The 22,998-nt window shown below is 36.0% G+C and overlaps 1 protein-coding gene across 3 annotated transcripts in view; it reads left to right on the top strand.

The window, feature by feature from the left end:
- LOC121414136 overlaps positions 1-22,998 on the top strand; it is a 72,659-nt gene that overhangs the window by 22,211 nt on the left and 27,450 nt on the right. For all 3 annotated transcript variants that reach the window (XM_041607241.1, XM_041607318.1, XM_041607392.1), the window contains exons 3-5: positions 15,618-15,707; positions 21,847-21,950; positions 22,756-22,865. In XM_041607241.1, the coding sequence (XP_041463175.1) occupies positions 15,618-15,707; positions 21,847-21,950; positions 22,756-22,865 (304 nt within the window). The remainder of the gene's footprint in view (positions 1-15,617; positions 15,708-21,846; positions 21,951-22,755; positions 22,866-22,998) is intronic.

Raw genomic sequence — 22,998 nt, forward strand, 5'->3', positions numbered from 1 at the left:
TGTATACATTGCTCCTTGGGGACACTGTCCAATGTAACAACATTCACATTGTACATGGTTTTGCTCAATAAACTTCCACAAATTTAATCTGAATAGCATAAAATTCCAGTAAATGTATGGTGTAAAAACTGTCAATACAAATGAACAGTAAAGCCTGCAAAACAACCCTGCTCATAATTTACACTGATGTATCACAATAGGTGGTTTCAGACCGCCTCGAAGTTCGCCAGTTCCAGGTACATTCTCTGATCGGGAAATACCAGGTATTTTGGTAATGTGAAAGCAAACTACGCGTAATTTATCTGAAAGAAAATACCCGCTAAATAGTAGGTACTTGGCGAAATTACGATAACTTTCGTGGGGATTTTTCCAAGGTCGCAGGTATTTTGGCAATGTGAAAGCAAATTACGGGAACTTTTAGCCCAGTGTGTCGTTGGGCGCGGCGACGTGGGTGGCTGCTGGGCTAGTGATCTTGAATCTCGCACCTTGCCTGCTTATCAGACCATATTGCGCATGCTCGTAACTTCGGGAACTTATCCCGAAGGATGTGTTTCGGGGCGGTGTGAATGCAGGAATAATTAACGGGTATTTTGTAGCCTTAAAAAGTTCTCGTAATTTAACGGGGATTCTTGTGATCGAGGTGGTTTGAAACCACCTAATATGTGCCCAATTTTTGGGACAGAAAAGGGTCAATGAAACAACCAGTCATTTAACAATGATTCTTTTCAAACTTTTACCACCTTGGCAATGGATGTCAACCTGCACAGTTTGTGTAAATCTGTGAAGTGCATATCAATAATTGTACAGTAATTTGCAAGTAGGCCAATAGTGTGCCAACAACTTCCCACAATGAAGGCGCACAAGTGAAGGCTAGGAAAAGAATGGTCTATTGTCATTACACAATGGCCCCTTTTCATATGTTCTAGGTTGCATTCTATTCAGGCTCACATACACTTTATCTTTGGTTATATTTCAATAGGTTTTATTGAGTAATGTACTGAAGAGACCTGTACTGTAAATTTAAGTTGGGAATTGCTATGACTATTCCCTGTCTGTAGTATGCACTGAAGTACTTGTATAAAGATAATGAAAGTGAGAATGAAAAAAAAAAATCATCAAAGTTGGATACTGAGATCACTGGAATATTGTACCAGTATTTTTTTTTCTAGCTTGCATGGATCCCCTCCTTCCAATTAGAGTATGAATGCCTATATTTTTTAGGGCAATGTTTGTTTAACATTGCTCTTCAATACAAAACTGTTGACTTGGTATCGATCTGTATACATACAGTACATACATGTAGCCATATACATGTACAGTAGTATATTGTTCATTCTTTCTTTGTTTCTTTTATTGTCAAAAAGTAGAGCTATATACACGTACCTGAGTATCAATCATTTCATGAACATTTAAACAATTTTAACTGCAATTCATGAGGATTTCTAATTTTCTATTTGTACAGTTATTAATATTTGATAAATGAGTACTTTATTGAGTTTATTCTTGAAAAAGGGTTTTGAATTTCATTTCCCCCCAAAGTTTTGTCAAATATGTTTCCTAGAGTTCCAAACATTAGAATGTATGTATCAAATAATTAAAACTATAAACTTAACATTTTTAAGAAGCTATTCAATTTTAGGGATATAAGGACCAGGCGCGGATCCAGGAGGGGGCCGAGCCGGCCCCGGCCCCCCCCCCTATTTTTTGACAACCTGCAGAAAAAGTGTACTTTATCTTGATAGAAACTACGAAAAACTTCAGAAAGAAAAGTAAGAAAGAGGCATTATACCCATGATGTGTAATTTACAGCCTCGTAACGGCCGGTCCGACCCTGAAAGGTAACAATTAGAGAAAGGTGAGGGGGGGGGGAACAAAGAAAAGAGGGGAAAGAATATTGGAAAATAGACTTTATATAAGAATTTTCACTCGCGCTTCGTGCTCGCATTGCCTGTGTAATGAATTCCATGCAAGATGATTAAATGACACTTCATATATCCAGTTCTGAAATCAATTTGCACACAATATTTTAGCTCGCACATCAAGCTTTCAGTTTGATTTGCACAAATTGTGATATCAAAAATTTCAGCTCGCGCGCGCTCGCATTGTTTGACTTGTGAGATACCTATTCTCTTTAGAAATTCTTTCCCAAATTTGTCAAAATGCTCTTTATGTCAATATACAAAAAAAATAAGCTCGTGCTCCGCGCTCGCATTTAATAGTTTGAGACGCACAGCTTGTTCTTTATTTAGACTGTTTAGTTTTCAGGTCGGAATATCAAAAATTTTGAGCTCGCGCTTCGCACTCTCATTATTTAATTGGTGATACTTGTATCCTCTTCATTAATCACTAAAAACAGTCCTAATTGAGTCCCTTTTCACGTTACTATAATAAAATTTCGGCTAGCGCTTCGTGCTCGCATTGTACTTATCTTTGTTCATGATTATAAAAACTGCTCAGAATCTTCAGTTCTAAGGACATAAAATATCAAAGAATTTTAGCTCGCGCTTCGCGCTCGCATTATATATTACGACCACATGAGATACCTTATCTTGTTTATAACAATAAAAAACTAACATATACTTAAAATTTCAGTCTCTAGTTAGGACTACCCCCTGAAAAACCCACAAAAAAATCAGATTATAGCGGCCAATCAAGAAAAAAATTTGATGAAAATATTTTTCGCCCCCCCCTATTGGCGAAAGCTGGATCCGCCCCTGAGGACAAAATATATGTACAGTACCTGTAGTTACTATAAATTGTACTTTACAGATTGTACATGCGTGTGGGGGGGGGGGGCACTCAGTATATAATGCATAGTGGGTATGTGCTGCGGAGGGGACCCCCATTTTTACACTCAAATTTCAGTTCCAAGGCATAGCATTTTTGTATTATTGAGAAAAAGAACAAAGAAAGCCGCTCCTAAGCATAGAATTTTCTTCTTATCAAGAAAAAAGAAGAAAGAAATCCACTCCGAAGCTTCACATATTTTCCGTTCCGGCCACATTGATCTGCTACGATGAGCCGTAATTTTGGTGAAAAGCGGCCGCAGAGCGCTGTCCGACCATCGCCTGTGTACTAGCGCACCCGGCGCCCATACTGCTTGTACCGCCAGGCTAGCTGCATGCACGATCCATAGGGATGCATACACACTCAAACCCAGGTGACCTGTTCCAAGGACCCCGTTTTCACAAACATTTGTAGTTCCGAAGCCCATTCTGAGGACCCTCCTTTTAAGCCCGCTCCAAGGACCCTGTTTTTTGTCTCGCCCGCGGCACACACCTACATGTACTACTTTTTTTTAATTCATGTATTTTGTAATTTACAAAAATAATAATAATTGTCTTTTATATAGGGCGGTATCAATCACCAACTGCTCAAAGCACTTCACAATTGTTATTACATGTACCTGGTTACTGGATTCATTGCTTTTTTAGCAGAATGTTAGGTGCAAATTTGCTAAAAAATTAAAACCAACTACCAACCACTATGACGGTTGTTCCCTACCGGTACCCAATTAGCACCTGGGTGAGAGTGGTTAAAGTGTGGATTGACACCTTGCCAATGATGCTAGTCCATGGTGAAATTCAAACACACAACCCTCTGATTACAAGACAAGAAAGAATCGCTACACCATGGCGCTTCCACTACATGGGGGTAGCTGCTTGTCTATGATGTCACAACTCAAATACTTCAAATTCTATATAATCTTTCATGGACTTTCCTCAAACATTTACCAATATTTCTAATTATTTGTTTGTGCCACATATTCAATCAACTTCTTTTAAGGGTGAACTTCCCCTTTATAATGTTTCACAAAAGTTTAGAATACATGTACATCTTTAGTTTACACATTTGAAGGATTGGAATGAATGAAAAGAAAATTCCTCTCTGTGTTTTGATCCTCTGCTTTTTGGCGATTAGTGATTCAATAGCACTCAGTGCTTATCACCCTGATATGTATTTACAATGTACATGTACATGGTAAGTGATAAATGTAAATTTGTAATATCATTTGAAGTTGTGCTACATGTAGTTTTTTTTTTAAGATAGGAGAATAGCTAGGTATGAAACACTATCTGAATTCAAATTCAGGAATCTTTCAACTGATTAGTTATACGAAGAGTACACTTGCAATGATTTTTTTTTATAAACATGGCTTTTCCTTCTGTCCTTCGTCACATCCACTCACAAGCGGATACTGTCTGGCAAATCAGCTTTTAGAGAAGACAATAAAGTCTAGAGCTCTATTGAAGATCAGGGAAGTGATTCATAAAAGGCTTTATTCAGTTTACAAATGATTTTTTTATGTGGTAAATTCCACTGAAATTTACTAGCTACTATAAACCCTTTCATCTGATTGGATGAGAGCCAAGTCGTCATTAAGAATTACTGATAAATCTCTAGTGAAATCCTCCCCTGGTTCAGAAACAGACTTGAAAAAAAAAAAAATGAGAGTTTGATCATATCTAAGGCCGTGTTAATGCTTCCACTTTTCAGGCCAGAATCAGCGTTTCCAAACGCGATTAGTCCAAAACACGGTTGCGTCCATGCTTACTTTCATTTGAACGCTGTTTCAAAACGCCGATCGTAAACTCACAAAAAGGTGCGTTTGTAAACGTTGTTTGACCAGAATCAGGCTTTCTTGGGAAGTATAAACAGAACCACGATCGTAAACGTGTTTAAATGACGTCATTTGGTAATGCTTCCGGTGAGATGAAAATCCGCGGGCAAATACAGTCGTATCGCTCCATGTTATCTCCACGTAATAGCAACACTCGAAAAAAAAAAATTTCGAAAAAAGGCACGTCCAATTTGACCTCGCTTTACAATGCGAAGCAAGCTGGAGATCGTGATTTGCTCTGAAAAGTTAAGCATAAACAGCACTCCCAGAACCACGTTTACGATCGAACGTTTGAAATCGCTGATTCTGTCCTCGCAATTGAAGCATAAACATACCCTTAGACTACTACCGGTATACAGTGGTCATATCTAACACTACTACAGGTATACGCTGGTGTAGATTTAAGAAGGAAACCTTATAATGAACCAGTACTAGTATGTGACACCATGTACATACCTATATGTACACTAGGATGATACACTTTTGAGGTAGTTATCTTTATATATTGTACTCTCTTGTATAATTACACTGTCTGAAGCCTCATTAGAATGACAGTACTAATCTCCTGATTCTTTTTATTACCCAAGGGATAGGTACTTCCTAATCTGATCTTTTTTTACGACTGACGGTTCACACCTGACTCTTAAGGCACTTCAAATTAATCTCACTGGATCACAAAAATACCCGTAAATACCTCAGTATGAGCCTCGAAAAAACCTGATAACAATTTTATTGGTTCACACCTGCCTTGTGTCAGATAACAATTCTTGTATTAAATCTGCAGCAAGACTCACATTCACATTCCTATTCTTGCTTAAATTCTGTCATCTCTATGTGTTTGAATTGCATACAGTACTTAATTTTATTCAAAAATTGTTCATTATTCATTTCATAAGCACAAAATTATGAAATTGCTCCTCGACTCCTCTTGAAAAGTTGTCATCTACCAGTAGGTCATAATGAGCTACAACTATAACTTCCAAATGTACATGTACAATGTACCTATACGTAAACAATTAGGGAGCAGTACTGTACATGCAAGTGATACCATGAAATTCAATCTTACAAAATTCATATCTCTGTTTTATTCTGCTGATATTTTCAAACTTTTGTTTTAATATTGGCTTAAGAAATGACTATCAAGGTGGATTTCCCTTTAATATACCTAGGATAAGCCCCAGAGTGGTTTGTTACTGTCTTTTAATATTGTGTATACCTCAGTCAGTTCATGGTCTAAGAAGCAAATAGAATAGGACAGGGACAGCTTCAAGGAGAGTTCTCAAGCAGCAACAAAGAATGCTTCCAGCTTTATATGTATCATTGATTTTTCTGTCATGTTTACTGCAGCATTCACTGAATATTTTCCATGAATTTGTCCCCTGACAAGAAAGTGAAGCAATGGACATGTACATTGCAACTCGTGCAGATATAATCTTGTTGAATTGTGTAAGAGTGCTTGACGTTTCATACCACGAAGTAGCTTCAAGCTATTTCTCTGCAGTGTGATGCAATGGAATAATGATGATTTTTATGCTTGTATTTATGAATAGGCCTATACATGAATACCTTGTCATAGGATTTTAGCTTGCCCTCAAGCAGCACTTTACATTACATTCTGTTTCTAAGCGCTTTACATTGGTGTATCCGCATTGGTGTTATTATTACCCCGGTTATCAGATTCTGACATGTCTGCACACAATAAATGTACCCTCTCCAATCCCTGGGGAGCATTCCAACAAGATTTCTAATACCCCTTTCATAAACCCAAATATGCGGCTAATAGCAGCATAATTTGGTCGTAAGATTGGAGGAGGACCAGAGTTATCTGCATTACTTTGATGCTGCTATTATCCGCATAATAGCAGCATCAAGACAAGATTTTGAGTTTATGAATGCATTTCCAAATAATGCGGATAATTGCCATGGTGCGGTCACAAGGTCACCCTTTTCCAACACAACGCATCGGAGGGGGCGTGTCCAGTTGTCGTGACGATTATCCGCCTTTTTCAGGACGGGCGCTCGTACAAATAATGCAGCTTATTTTCGGAGTTTGTGAACCCAATTTTTATTGAATTAGCCGCATTACTCTTAGGTGGCTAATTGGAGGAAAGGTTTATGAAAGGGGTATAAGACTCAGTTATGTGGCATACTTCATAGGATTTCACATCCTACCAGGTACCAAAACACCTGGGTGGAGAGTGGCAAAGTGTAGATTGATATGCCTTGCTACATGTAAAGGACGCTAGGTCACAGCAGGATTCAAACACGTGACCCTCTGATAACATAGAGAGTCCGAACCACTGCACCATGACGCTTCAATTGTACAATGTCATTCTCCGCTTCTTGAGGAGTTTTCCAGCAATGAGCTGTGCAGTTGCTCGAATTGCTGAGCATTGGTGTTTGTATCCCACTGACAACCCACGTCAGAAGATATTTCCCAATAAAAGAATAACTATTTTAATGTGTAGGCCTGTAGGGAACATGTTTGTCTCACCTGCGAAGCAAAGTGAGACTATAGGCGCCGCTTTTCCGACGGCGGCGGCGGCGTCAACATCAAATCTTAACCTGAGGTTAAGTTTTTGAAATGACGTCATAACTTAGAAAGTATATCGACCTAGTTAATAAAACTTGGCCATAAGGTTAATCAAGTATTATTGAACATCCTATCAGAGTTTCATGTCACATGACCAAGGTCAAAGGTCATTTAGGGTCAATGAACTTAGACCATGTTGGAGGAATCAACATCGAAATCTTAACCTGAGGTTAAGTTTTTGAAATGTCATCATAACTTAGAAAATATATGGACCTAGTTCATGAAACTTAAACATAAGGTTAATCAAGTATCACTGAACATCCTGCATGAGTTTCACGTCACATGACCAAGGTCAAAGGTCATTTAGGGTCAATGAACTTTGGACGAATTGGGGATATCTGTTGAATTCCCATCATAACTTTGAAAGTTTATGGATCTGATTCATGAAACTTGGACATAATAGTAATCAAGCATCACTGAAAATTTTGTGCAAGTTTCAGGTCTCATGATTAAGGTCAAAGGTCATTTAGGGTCAATGAACTTTGGCCGAATCAGGGGTATCTGTTTAATTACCATCATAACTTTGAAAGTTTATTGGTCTAGTTCATTAAACTTGGACATTAGAGTAATCAAGTATCACTGAACATCCTGTGCGCGTTTCAGGTCACATGAACAAGGTCAAAGGTCAATGAACTTTGGCAGAATTGGGTGTATCTGTTGAATTACCATCATAACTTTGAAAGTTTATGGATCTGATTCATGAAACTTGTACATAAGAGTAATCAAGTATCACTGAACATCCTGTTCGAGTTTCAGGTCACATGATCAAGGTCAAAGGTCATGTAAGGTCAATGAACTTTGGTCATGTTGGGTTTTTTTGTTGAATAACCATCATATCTCTGTAAGTTTATTGGTCTAGTTCATAAAAAGTGGACATATGAGTAACCATGTATCACTGAACATCTTGTGCGAGTTAGAGTAGTATTCAAAGTCAGCACTGCTGCTATATTTAACCGCGTGATGCAGGTGAGACCGCCAGAGGCATTCCACTTGTTACTGTTAAATGTTACCTTGTGATGTGATCATGTGATCATTAATCCACACTATTCTGATAAGTTTCAAATGTTCTGTTGCAACTGCTTCTTCAATAAATGGGGCCCTAAGATCTATCAGTATTTCACATTCTATTATTTTGTTTCAATTTTTTTTCCTTCTTGAATTAGATTTTTGCATGCAGCATATTTAAAACAATACACTCAGTGTCATTTTGAGCACCAGGCTTTATACAGTATGATAAAAAAATGTCAAAAAAAGTTGAATTCCTTTTCCATGTTGGAGCAATCCTTATCTTCAGTATTAACACGATCTATTAAATCACAGGGCTCTTCTACATGTATCTCAAACTTCCAGTGATGTTCACCTACATTTTACAGACATTCAGTGTATTTTACCATCAGTTGATTAACCTTTCATACCAGCAAATTTGTACTGGTGATACATTCTAATGAAAAAAAAAAAATTTAACACTAAGATATTAAACCACTGATATGCACAACAATCTAGTCTGCAGACGCAGACCCTGATTGAAACTTTGATCAGCAAGTGTGTCTCCATGCAAAGACTAGCACATACAAAACTTGCCGTTTCAGGGACGTCAGTACACAAGTATGAGTAGGCTGCACATTCAGACCCTTAAACTCGAGTGAAGGGTTTGCACAGCAGACTAAAACAAGCCCTCCATGCATCTTTCTGGCAGAGAATCCCATTTTATACATGTTGGATCTGTCTGAATTTTCCAACATCAAAGGGGAATGGGAATGAGCTTTTCAAATTGGCACCTGATTTAAAGGTAAAGTCCACCTTAGAAAAATGTTGATTTGAATCAATAGAGAAATATCAGACAAGCACAATGCTGAAAATTTCATCAAAATCAGATGCAAAATAAGAAAGTTATGACATTTCAAACTTTCGCTTATTTTTAACAAAATAGTTATATGAACGAGCCAGTTACATCCAAATGAGAGAGTCGATGATGTCACTCACTCACTATTTCTTTTGTTTTTTATTGTTTGAATTATACAATATTTCAGTTTTTACGAATTTGATGATTAGGACCTCCTTGCTTGAAGCACAAAATGTTAAAATAATAGAAATCCATGTGTTCAGGGAGGAATGAAACTTCATTTCACATGACAACGACGAAAAAATCAAAGTATTTCATATAATAAAATACAAAACAAATAGTGAGTGATGTCATCAGTTCCCTCATTTGCATACCGACCGAGATGTGCATAACTGTTTTGTGAAATGAAGCGAAACTTTAAAATGTCATAACTTTCTTATTTTACATCAAATTTTGATGAAATTTTCAGTGTTATGCTTGTTGAATTTTTTTCTTTTTATTCAAATCAAGTTTTTTTGGGGGGTTGACTTGTCCTTTAATAGCAAGTTGGAACTTTTGTTAAGCTTATTTGGGGGCACTCATCCTGAATTACTTAGATTATCAGCGAAATAAAGAAATACATGACATTTGGAATAGTTGATTTCCTATTCTCATGATTTTGAGCCCAGCCATGCCAGTGGCACCTTACTCCGCTGGTACCCGGCTTGGCCTGGCTGATGTTGTGTAGAGTCTGTAATACGATAATTTCAAATTTGGTCTCAAAGCATTGCTTTGACAGAAGTCAAATCTTAACCTGAGGTTAAGTTTTTGAAATGACATCATAACTTAGAAAGTATTTGGACCTAGTTCATGAAACTTGGCCATAAGGTTCATCAAGAATTACCAAACATCCTATTTGATATGTCACATGACCAAGGTCAAAGGTCATTTTAGGATCACTGAACTTAGACCATGTTGGGGAATCAACATCAAAATCTTAACCCAAGATTAAAGTTCTTGAAATGTCATTATAACTTAGAAAATATGTGGACCTAATTCATGAAACTTGGACATAAGGTTAATCAAGTATTGCTGAACACCCTGCCTGAGTTTTGAGTCACATGACCAAGGTCAAAGCCAGGTCATTTAGGGTCAATGAACTTTGGCCAAATTGGGGGTATTTGTTGAATTACCATCATAACTTTAAAAGTTTATGGATCTGATTCATTAAACTTGGACATAAGAGTAATCAAGTACCACTTCACATCCTGTGCGAGTTTCAGGTCACATGACCATGATCAGGTCAGTGAACTTTGGCCGTGTTGGGGGTAGGCCTATTTGTTGAAATACCATCCTAACTCTGAAAGTTTATGGATCTAGTTCATAAAACTTGGGATATAAATGTAAGAGTAATCAAGTATCACTGAACATCCCCAGTGAGTTTCAGCTCATAATACCAAGGTCAACGGTCAGTTAAGGTCAATAAACTTAGGCCATGTCGCAGTAATTGTTAACTTTGAAAGTTTATGGATAGAGTGCATGAAATGTGGACATGGATGTAGTTGACAAGTTTTAAGTCACCGTTCAAACGTCATTTATGGTCAATGAACGTGACAGTATGTCATTATATGAATGGTGTTTTTGTGAATGATTATTTTATAGTAGTTTTCAAAGTTAGCACTGCTGCTATATTAAATCGTTTAATGCAGGTGAGACTGCCAGAGGCGTTCCACTTGTTTTGATATGTGCTTTTGAGAGATGATAATGTACCCATTAGGTTTTGTAATGATAATGATGACAATGATAAACAATGACATTAGACTCATTTGAGTTTTTCAAATCGCACAGATGGACTGACGAACTGTTGCAGCTAGAAGAGAAAGTAAATCTATCCACAGTTAAACTGCAAAAAAAAAAAACAGAATGAAGGGATTCTCGATATCGGGGACAACAAAATAAACACACATTTAGATAAAAGATCAGATGACTCTGAGATGTACTGTAAATGTATACATTCTCAGATCATGTGACAGTATTTCAGGTGATGAAGTGCAAGTTCAGATTACATTCTGAGACGTGACTTTATCTTAGACATGGATTGAATCACCAACCATCCCCTAGAGGATATCAACAGACAGGAACAAATTTTGGAATATAGACCGAACGTGTAAATGTAATAGAGGTTGATATTGGAAGGTTAACTTTAAAAGTACATGTGTGTGATTGAATTTGATTTTTTATACAAATTATATTTTCTCCACTTTTGTGAATGTTAAAAATGGCTCTGGATTTCTGAAAAAATGGCTCACAAACTTGAGAAATGGCTCTAATGAATTATGTTGAGTGTACTGTTTGTTTTGTATCCATTTTTTTTTTTTGGGGGGAGAGCAATTACATGTACATGTAAACCAATAAATGACAGCAAAATTCAAGTCTTTTTGTATGTTTTTCTTCTTTATTTTGGGGGACCAGTACATTGTAGATTCAGACCAGTACTTTACTTTAAAAAATGAATAAACTGGGTATCTTCTGGTCGGACCTGAACAGGTTGGACCAGTACAAAAAAAAGGGTTACATGTAATACAGGTTTGAGGTATCATCAGGGGACGTAACACAAAACTTGGCAATTATTGTAGAACATTTTTCTACGATTGATTTGATTCCATAGACTACAATGTACAATTGTCAATATCAAGCATACGATCAATCGCAAACCTTTGTGTTAAGGGACCCAGATGATTACTGTTTGACCTGAAGGTTTGTACACTGATTAGGTTTCATGTGGGTGTTTCATAAAGCGATTTGTAACTTTGACGAATTTGCTATCAACTGTTGACCCTTTCTTGGGAACTACTTCAGCACTGGTGTGTTCATGTATCAGTTACCACAAGAAAGGATCAGTTGTTCGTAAAGTCGCAGCTTTATGAAACACCTACATGTACCAGGAATCCTAGACAAAGTTGCCAAATAAAGGGTTCTTTTCTCCAAAATTTGCACGTTTGTTACACATGCCCCAATGTACATGTATCATGTGTCTTGTCAAGGAAGAATTTTTGGTCCAGTTGAGTTGGCATTTACTAGTATTTTGTGTTCATTATGTTTTTCAGTTAACATTTGGTTTGCATAATACACAATTTAGGTTGAATTGTAAGGAATCTTCTTGAAACAAATTTAGTTACTGATTACAGGTACATGAAAATTACTTAAATTCACTGAGAGGGTATTTGAACACCCATCCCCCTCCCCCGTCTCACATGTACAATGTAGAAACATACTGCCCCTACATCCGTGATCTATTTGATAGCAAAGTTGCTTGTGTATGGTGAGATGAGAAGATTCCTCCTAGGAGTGATGATACTTTGGGATGGATGAAGACTTGCTTGTTTGATATCTCTTCTCTGTAAATTTATCAAGCCTCATCGGATCTTAGCGTGAGATACGATTACAAGGGTGACAGGAGCGCCAGAACAAACAGATATTCACAAGTGTACATGGATGCTTGCCAAGAAGATAGAATAGGGTTAGATGGAAGATGTGTGGGGAATGCAGATGAAGAAGATGAACTAGTAAACAAAAGATGGAGAAAAGTGAGGGAGATACATTGTATGTGAAGAATCAATGGAAAGGTCTATACAATCCTTTTTAAATCTCACCAAAACCTTTTTGTAAAGGAGCAAGGGTCAAACTTGCAGGTATTTTTATAATTAGATGTTGAATCTTACAATTAAAGTCTACTGGCCATTGAAAGTATGAATATTTAAAAAAAAACTCTTCATATTCATGTAGGGGAGATCGCGGTCAGCTAGAACGTGGGGTAAGTTTCTTTAACGCCTGTAAAATAAAGTTATGCAATACTGCCCTCAGTTTATTGCCATTAATAATACAACAGTGTAGCTTTAGACCAGAGTTTAAGTTAAACAAGAGTTTATAATCTATAGGCCAAATGCATTTTGGAAGATACAAAAAACAAATGCTGTATAATTATAGCATCATCACAAAAGAATGGGGAAAAATGCTACGAAATGTGCAAGATAGAGGGTTGCCAGAATGAAAGAGAAGATAATGGGAAATAGGAAGAAAAATTGCAGGAAAGTGATGGAACAGACAGACAAAAGAAAGAGGCCAAAAGGGGAGAAGATATCCTCAGCTTTTCACTGTAAAAAATGTATTTAAACAAAAATGATAACAATTTTTTTCATTCCCAAGTGCCCTATTTTATTACACAGCTGAACGTGACCATGAGAATGGCTAGGCTATTAGTTTATCCCCTGGTGTTTTTGAAATATTTTCCACCTTTTTGGAGCTGATATTTGCTTGAATAGCTCGACGCTGAATCTTCTTCATACAGAGTTAGAAATGAAGAGGTTTCAGGGCGCTGTCATAGCAATGATATCTCAGTACATGCCTCAATAAGCAATTCTGAACAGGGACAATAAAACGTGACTATATAACTTCTGAACGGTATTTCAAGTCAATGGTATAAGATTGTGACGAGTACTTTTCATGTACTTTCATGGGAAGCAGAAATGTAAATAAATTAGGATCATACAGTATTCATATAAAAGGCCATACATGGATGCTCAGATTTACAGTCCCAATTATAACAGCATACCGACATTGGTGTGCTACAATGTATACCCTATATCTTACAATGTAAAAGAAATTTTCACACAGCCTCTTAACAAGGCAAAAGAATATTGACACATACACTGTATGATGTTATTACTAATAACATATAGGGTATAGCAATATTCTTTTGCCTGAAAAAGTTCTCTCTAGGAACTGGGAGACTGTTTTCAGACAATATGAGGTTGCCACCATTGTCATATTTATGAAAAACAACGTTTTCTGTGCTACCCTGTTTTGTTTTTTAAAATTTTAGATGTGAGGTTTCAACACCTCATTTACGATAATGATAATAATGATATGTGAAAATATATTCATGGAACACTGTATCTAATTGTCATTGTATTTGTAAGGTTTACATGTATATAATTTGCTTTCACACTCCATAAATCGTATCGATCTTGGAGTATTTTTTTCAGAGGTGTTAAAAGAACTCTGATAGCTTTCACTCTGGAAAATTAACGGGCACTTTCTGATCTGGAAAGAGTTGAGTTCCCTGTTAGGAAACACCAAGTATTTTTTTTTCAGATGGGTATGAAAGGGCCTATTAAAGGACAAGTCCACCCCTACAAAAGCTTGATTTGAATAAAAAGAGAAAATTCAACAAGCATTACACTGAAAACTTTTATCAAAATCGGATGTGAAATAAGAAAGTTATGACATTTTAAAGTTTCGCTTCATTTCACAAAACAGTTATATGAACGAGCCAGTTACATCCAAATGAGAGAGTCGATGATGTCACTCACTCACTATTTCTTTTGTTTTTTATTGTTTAAAATATGAAATATTTTGATTTTCTCGTCATTGTCATGTGAAATGAAGTTTCATTCCTCCCTGAACACGTGGAAATTTTCCATTGTTTTAACATTTTGTGCTTCAGGCAAGGGGGTCCTAATCATCAAATTCGTAAAAATTGAAATATTGTATAATTCAGACAATAAAAAACTAAAGAAAGAGTGAGTGAGTGACATCATCGACTCTTTCATTTGGATGTACATGTAACTGGCTCGTTCATATAACTATTTTGTTAAAAATAAGCGAAACTTTGAAATGTCATATTTTTCGTATTTTACATCCAATTTTGATGAAATCTTCAGCATTGTGCTTGTCTGATTTTTCTCTATTGATTTAAATCAACATTTTTCTGAGATGGACTTGACCTTTAAAATGGGAGCATCTTTGCGACCTCAGTCACAGCTCATAATGTTGAAGTGTACTTTCTTTTTTTTAATGTCTTTCTTTGGGGATATCATACAACTCTTGATATTATTTACTCAATTTTTGTTAATAAGTTTAAGTCTATGTACATTGTATAAACTCACAATTTTTGCACCAACTCTAATTGATGTCGTGATCATACATACTCTGAAATATGAAAAAAGACTCCTCAGTAGGGAAGATCGGGGTTAGTTGGAACATTTTTGACAAAAATGGCTGTAAAATCCAAATAGAATTTATTTGAGAAATAATCAATATATCAGCTTAAAGCATATATCAAAGGGCTTTAAATGAACCCCATACATTTGTTAACTCTAGGATGGTTACTGAAACAATCCACCTTGAACAAGACCATCTCAAGCGTTTCAATTATGTTCCACCTAACCCCAGATGCCCATTTGACATTTATAAGCTTACAACACAAATAAGGGACTTCACCATGGCATATTGATAACTTTGTTATGTAGCTTGGTACAAGTGTCTATTTTACCCCAAACAAAACTTTCTATCTTCACTAGGCTTGTTGCACATGTGTTGTCTGTAATATGGTGGATGGCTGTTGATATTGGCAATAAATTGAGGGCAACATTGCATAAATCTATTTTATAAAGGCGTTAAAGAAAATTGAAATGTTTCAACTTACCCCGCGTTCCAACTAACCCCGATCTCCCCTATATCACAGAGCAAGCAAGGACCATGTAAATTGTTTTTATGATTTTCTTGCGTCTTTTATACAGGAGGCTTTACTTGCTCTTGTAGCAGCTAACAACCTTTCTGAAGCTGAGACTGCAATAAAAGAGACCTATGGCTGCTGTTTCACTAATACGGTAAGATTTCTGAAAAGAAACAGAACCTCCTTGTCTTATCTTTTTATAATTTAAAACTGATTCAATGAAAGTATAAAATGAAATTAGATTAAATAGAAGATGAAAAACATATTTTTGTCTTTTGGTGCACTTATTGCTGTAGAGAACTTAAAGGGATGGTCCAGGCTGAAAGTATGTATAGCTTTATAATAAATAGAGTAGAATTCACTGAGCAAAATGCTGAAAATTTCATCAAAATCAGATAACAAATAACAAAGTTATTGAATTTTAAAGTTTAGCTATATTTTGTGAAAACAGTTGTCATGAATATTCATTAGGTTGGCTGATGATGTCACATCTCCACTTGTTCTTTTGTATTTTATTATTTAAAATTAGGTTTATTCAATTTTTTCCTCCAAGAACTAGAAAAGTTTGAATGACAACTGATTTAGTGCATTAGATATTTATTGCTGCAACTTATTTTATTATAAGGGAGACATATTATTTACACAAGTATGAAATAATGAAAAAAATATGATTTTATGTAATAACATAAGAAAACGGAAAGTGGAGATGTGACATCATCAGCTCACCTAATGAATATTCATGACGACTGTTGTAACAAAATATTGCTAAACTTCAATAACTTTATTATTTGTTTTGCGATTTTGATGAAATTTTCAGCATTTTTCTCAGTGAATTCTACTCTATGTACTAAGATATGAATACATGTATTTTCAGCCCAGACCATCCAATTAAAGTTTTAAAGCTTTAAAGTAAGTTTAAGGAAATGTATGGAAAATAGATGGCCATTTCATGGATGAAAAGATGTGAAATGATGACAGCAACTTTTGGGGATGTTTTTTTACCCTCGCCAATTAACCCTATTAAAGCGGAAATTTATTAAGTGTTTAAACATTTTGCAAATTATACATAACGACTCAGGCCTACAATGTATTGTGTGATTCTAGAGAAAATTTATTGATTGCATGCTAAAGCTAGTTGATTTCACTGCAAGAACCATATTTTTTTGGCATCACTTATAAAGCAGATATGTCTCAAACCTTTTTCTAGAGGGGGTTCAATTGCCAATATTTTAATAGTTCTTAATGACAATAATGGTTGACCATAGAGCCCAGGGGGCCTCTTTCATTAACGGGTGGATACCATGCATATGACTAAAGAAATATGTAAAAAGGATCTCTTTTTTCAAGATATGGCACGTTATGTACCTTACTGTAATTAAGGTGTCAAAAACATTAAAATAATGAAAAATGGGTGTATTTTTTTCGCCAAAAAACTACTTGTTTACTGACCAAGATTAAAGGGTATAAAAAACTAGAATACTTTTATAGAAAGGATGTACTTTTTGTCCTAACACTACATGTTTAGGGTTCAATTTGAGCAAGGTGTGTCAGTGTGTGGGGTGGTACTAAACCCAAATGAAAGTAAAGGTAAAGCCGACATCCATTACATAGCAATTAAGATATTGTTGAACTGGTTTAGGGCGTCAATTCAGGGAATACTGGTTAAGAGTACCGTAGTGTTTCCAATTTACTTGTTAAGGATAGGGTTTCACACGCCAATACAGGGACCGCGGAACGGTTTTCAAACTGGGGGGGGGGGCTGACCATGCAAAAAATCACAATCGTATGGTAATTGTTGTGTTTTTGTACATAGTTTTGGAAAAAAGTGGGGGGCTGAATCCCCCCCCCCCCCCCGGTTCCGCAGCCCCTGCAATACTTGTTAAGGGGTGCATTTTCAGAATATGGAAAATACCTGTTTAGGGTGCTTTTCGAAACCCAATGGTCACGCATGGTATATGTATCCACTCGTCAATGGAAGTCCCCCCCCGGCTATAGACAAAAAAATTTGTGAGGGGGAGGCTAGGTTGTACTGCCTGTGTCCTTACACAACATCCTTAGCTTTTGAGCTTGAAGTTTATGCTGCTAAGGGAATGTTAATGAATAGATGCAGCAAAGTGTTCTAATGCATCACCAAAACATGGTGATTGTGTAATTTTTTTTATAATAGCATTGTGAAAGAACACTGCTAGAAGGCATGTATCATGCAACAAGCATGCTACTCAGATTTCCAACTGCGATAAATTGTGATTACTATTCAGATTGCACATGGGATCTGATAACTGAGTAATTATTGTTGGGTTGTTGGGTTTTCATCGGTACTATTTAAATTGCTAAGGATCTGATAACTGTGTAATCACAGGTTATTGGGTTTTTGTTTGAGATTGTTAATATTGCGATTCTTTTCAGATGAATAAAATTATCAATATTCCTACACGTACATCTACTGTACATGCATGTCCTGATGGATATTATTTTCATGTAGCATTATTACAGGAATTGATGTTAATTCAAACTGCAACAGGAATAACACCAATAGCTTTTATAAGTTTGCTGGTGCTTGTACATGTTTTGTACATATCTTTATACAAGAAATAATATTTAATGATGGAACAAAATTTCTTCATGTGATCTGAGTACAGAAAATTGGGGGCCCGTTTCTCAACACTGTCATAAGTCTAACTTCTTGACTAAATCGGAGATAGTGAGCTACTTGTCCGCTTACTGTTTCACGAAGCCCTCTTTACCAAGATCGGGTACAACAACCTCACTAAATATTTATGACACCTCCGAACCTGTCTTTCTTAATGACGTATGGCATCACGTGGGTAGACTATGACATGCAAAAGTGCCGAGAAATTTGAAAATTATAATCTTACGTAATCAACCATAGAGGTTGAAATTAAATCCCAAAACAAGTGGGATAATGCATTCAATGATCATTGTAATACAAAGTAACTATGAAAACTGTTGGTACAACGAAAAAAGAAGATGAGGAAGAAGGGAAAAGAGAGTGAGAAAGGGGTGTTTGAAGAAAAAAAAATAGAAAAGCAGTTTCGCCCATCATTGCCTGACTTTAATATGCTGCCAGTCATAAGTGAAATTTCCTCCAGAAAAGTGGACCAATGAAATAAAAGAAATATGCATAGACAGAGTATGGAACATTCTTTTGCAATCTATACATGTACATATTGTCGCACGCACCACGAACCGTCCTCTCTGTGCACTTCGATGCGAAAGTTAGTTTGGCAGAAAATGCATTTAAAGAAAAGCTTTTTTTAAACCAGCAATACGTGCACCTACAAGGAGAGCAAATTGTTTACCGGCGTCTTTGTTTGATAGTTCAGATTCCTAAGTTTTATCCCGTATCTTTATATTTTCTTGAAGTGAATTATTTACGCTACAGTGGGCATCGTAACAGAGTGCACGGTTCGTGGTGAAATCGCGAGGCGCGATAGCGCACTGTATCTATTTCACGAACCGTCCTCTCTGTTATGATGCCCACTTTGGCGTAAATAATTCAAGAAAATATAAAGATACGGGTTGAAACTTTGGAACCAGAACTTTTGAACGAAAACACTGGTAAATAATTTGCTCTCCTTGTAGGAGCACTTACATGTATTGCTGGTTTTAAAATAGCTTTTCTTGAAATGCGTTTTCTGCCAAACTAACTTTCGCATCGAAGTGCGCAGAGAGGACGGTTCGTGGTGCGTGCGATGATATTAGGGAAGTCTTAAAAGCATTCTTTCCACTTGAATCTTCTTGAAGTTTATTTTGAAAAGAAAAGATTGTTTTCATCCCTCTTCTTTTCAACTGATGAGCTGAATAAAGAAGAACATGGCAATTTGATATAGAATTTTGATATAGGAAATAAATTTTGGATTGATTTTACAAAAAAGGTTATTTTAAGACTACCATGACTCTGAATCCTTTGAATAAAGCTACTGAGACAGTGGTTGTTTTAATGTTAGATGCATCCACATGATTAGATGTTAAATGAATCTTGAATGTCATTTTCAATATTTCATGAAGTTGATATGACATACTTTCATTTTATTCATACCATTCTGATTCCATGACGTCACTCTGCATTTCGGTGGCTTCACAGCCCCAAAATAAGCTTTTGGGATTATCTCCTTCAAAGAAATCAGCCATTCAAAATGCTTTTACAAACTCCATTACTTTCATTTTTTGAAGGATTACTTATTAAAACATCATGTATGTATTTTCTTGATAGGCAATGGGTCAAAAAAAGAAAGAAACAGGCCTATAAAGGGGAAGTCAAGTTGCAAACATTTGCATTAAATAATTCTTGTCATGTCATTTAGGAACAAAGTTTTTAGTAATATTTAATCATTTTAAAAATATCAAAAGCTCTCAGCCATTAATCATTAAAAATAATTTTGATGGTTCTTAAATTTTACAATAGGCTGTGCAACAGGTGCATTATAATAAAAATTCCCTATAAATTACTTTGGTTTCTTCCCAATTCAATATCATGGTAACAACTTCACTTCATTTTTTAACTGAAAAATACATACATGATCTTTCCTTACATGTACCTCCCCTGTTAATTCCACCATCATGTTTGATATGTTTCTCTCATCATTTTAATATACACTAAATGTTAGAGTATGATATTTCTGTAGAGTTTCCATACGTATCAGACATTTACTCTGTAAAAATTGCTCTTTTTCAAACAGCCTTGGCAATTCTCTATGGATCACTAATGCATACTATCAAGTGCAAATTTAAGCACTTGATGGCATATTCACCCATTTTCCCTTTGCGCTATTGAAGAGGCGTTGCATATTTCAGGACAACCATGCCAGTTTTCTTTTTTGTTAAGTCGCTCTCAGGTCACCATGGCAACGAAATTGATCCATATTATTGAAAGGAATAAAGAATTTTTCTTCAATTCTTTCTTCCTCAAAGAAGAGAGGCTGTAGGTTTTTGCATTTAAATGGGAGTGGGTATTATTGTAATGGATGCTCTCTTGGAGGGTTTTTAGAGCTTTTACAAGTGGTGTCTTAAAAGTGTTTTCTCTTTGTACATGTAGCTTGTATGCATGCTGTGACCAATGGGAGGTATACATAATATGATTCTTATCTGAACTGTATTGTACATGACTCTTGATCATATTTTTAAAACAAAAAATTCACAGCTTTGAAATGAAGATGCATTTATTATAAAAAAAAAAAGATAGATCATGTAAACAAGCGCCCACAATAAACAAGGATGAACTATGTGTCAGGGAAAATTTCAACAGACCTGGAGCAGTATGCACATCTCATGCTTGAAGTGTAAAATCAAATTTTAAACCCCATTTTGTACCTTTTCTCTCAATCTGTACATGAAAATTTGCTACATGTACATTGAATCAAATAGTTAATTACTGATTTTGAGGATTTGGACAAATTATTACAAGAAACTTTCAAAATGAAATCTGTTTGATTAATTTCAAACTATATCCAATGAAATTGAAAATCTATTTTTTGCAGACTAATAATGGCTTTTGAGTTCATTGTGTGTTCACGTTCTTTCTGCTCAGATAGTATCCCTGTAGACGAGCATTATTTTTTTATATTCATTGTGCATATATTGTCAGCGGTCACCCGAACCATTGTATCAGTCAACGATTTTGACTGATTTTGAGATGTTTGCATAAAATTAAAGTACAAGTCCTACTCTATTCATAACTAAATTTCTAGGCAGCAATATATTCTGTTTTCTGAGATATGAGAGGATTTTCACGGCAATGCTGTAAAAAATGTGCAAATCCTATTGGAAACGTGTACTGAAACAGAGCAATACAATAATGTTTTGAGTAACCGCGATTTTAATGGGCGTGGTCAGCCAAACTATAATATCAGCAGTGGGCACTGCTTTGACTTTGCATGTGAAAAGCGATATGTTTTCACTGATCGTGCGCGTTGAAATCGCGGTCAGTCAAAATATTGGATCATTTTTCCCTATGGCGTTTTTGTACAGGGAAAATCTAAGCCGCTCAAACCGAAATTACAAGCATGTAATTCTTTTGCGATATTTTCTTGGATCCTTAGTTTAAATAAAAGATACCAATGTCAGTCAATTTTCTTGATCTTTCCAACCATGTATATTTCTAGCAATGAATATGTTGTAAGGCGGGGGAACTAAGTGTGAAAATTATAGGAAACTTTAAATAAAGTTGATTTTCTCTGGGATGGGTTTGCACCTTCGTTTATGTGATACGACGGTTCGGATGACCGCTGACGATATGAAGTATATTATGTTTAAATTCTATTTCTGGTTTCCAGATGGATCTCATCCTATACTTACAAAGTAGCAGAACAGAGCAATTAACAAGTAAAGATGGGCTAGCTGGAGCTCTTCATAGTGTTCCTAAGACGGGTATTACTGGGTGAGTAGTTAATGTATTCTCATCCCAAGCTACAGTTACTACATGTACATGTATGATGGCAAAGTTACTGCAACTGATCGTAAGTTTTTGATGAAGCATTTTAAAGAGGTTTTTCATTTAAATAGTGGTAGAATTCAGAACACTGACCAATATTTGAGGGACATCAGTTGGGATATAAATTGAAATGATATAAAGAGAATTGAAATTGTCAAATGGGAACTGAACTAATTGATACCTGAGCTATCCCTAATTCATTTGATCTGGATTTTTGTTTAGGCGGATAGGCCCAAGATACATGGGTCGAGTTTGAAGCTGGCCGCAAGCCTGCAATTTGGTGTGTGTACACATACACCAGAAGTAGAATAAAACCACCTTGAGATTCTTTATCCATATTCAATTGACACGTGTGCTTGTCTTTTCATGTCAACATTTTCTTTAGTTCATTAGCAATAATAATACCTTCAGGTATTATACTGCAGTGGTCAAGCTGCCTTTTTGGTGTACTTGGTCTGGTCTGGCAATAAAAATAGTGAGCGTGTAGTATACACATATGTTGAGCCTCCTTCAAACCAGCCTCAGTCCACCTTTTTATGTACATTGTTTGTGTTTAATAGGTAGACAAGTAGGCATTCTGCATACACAAAGTATCTTTGAAGGCAAAGTCTGTGATTTCTTGTTATGAATTCTAATGTTGCATAGTGTTAAACTCTAATTATGAATGCAGGGTTCCAGAATTTGACAATACTAGAGTAAAAAGGGGAAAAGATGGATATAAAAGATTTTTTTTAAAATTTGATTTGATTAGGATCTGTGTGGAGCAGAAACATGGGGATATTCTACACATCTTGGCTGAAGACGATCCCATATGTGGTCTCCTGCAGGGTACAACTCTACCTCTCTCTCAGAACAAAAGAGGTAAGTCAAGATTGTTTGAATATAGGAGCCTAGGAATTTTCCAGAAAGAAAATATCATTGCATGTTGTATGTATGACATCACTGCAAAGCAGAACTTTATCACACTGCAATTAGCCCTATTTATACAACTTTA

The sequence above is a fragment of the Lytechinus variegatus genome, chromosome 1, assembly GCF_018143015.1.
Source record: "Lytechinus variegatus isolate NC3 chromosome 1, Lvar_3.0, whole genome shotgun sequence".
Taxonomy (NCBI): domain Eukaryota; kingdom Metazoa; phylum Echinodermata; class Echinoidea; order Temnopleuroida; family Toxopneustidae; genus Lytechinus; species Lytechinus variegatus.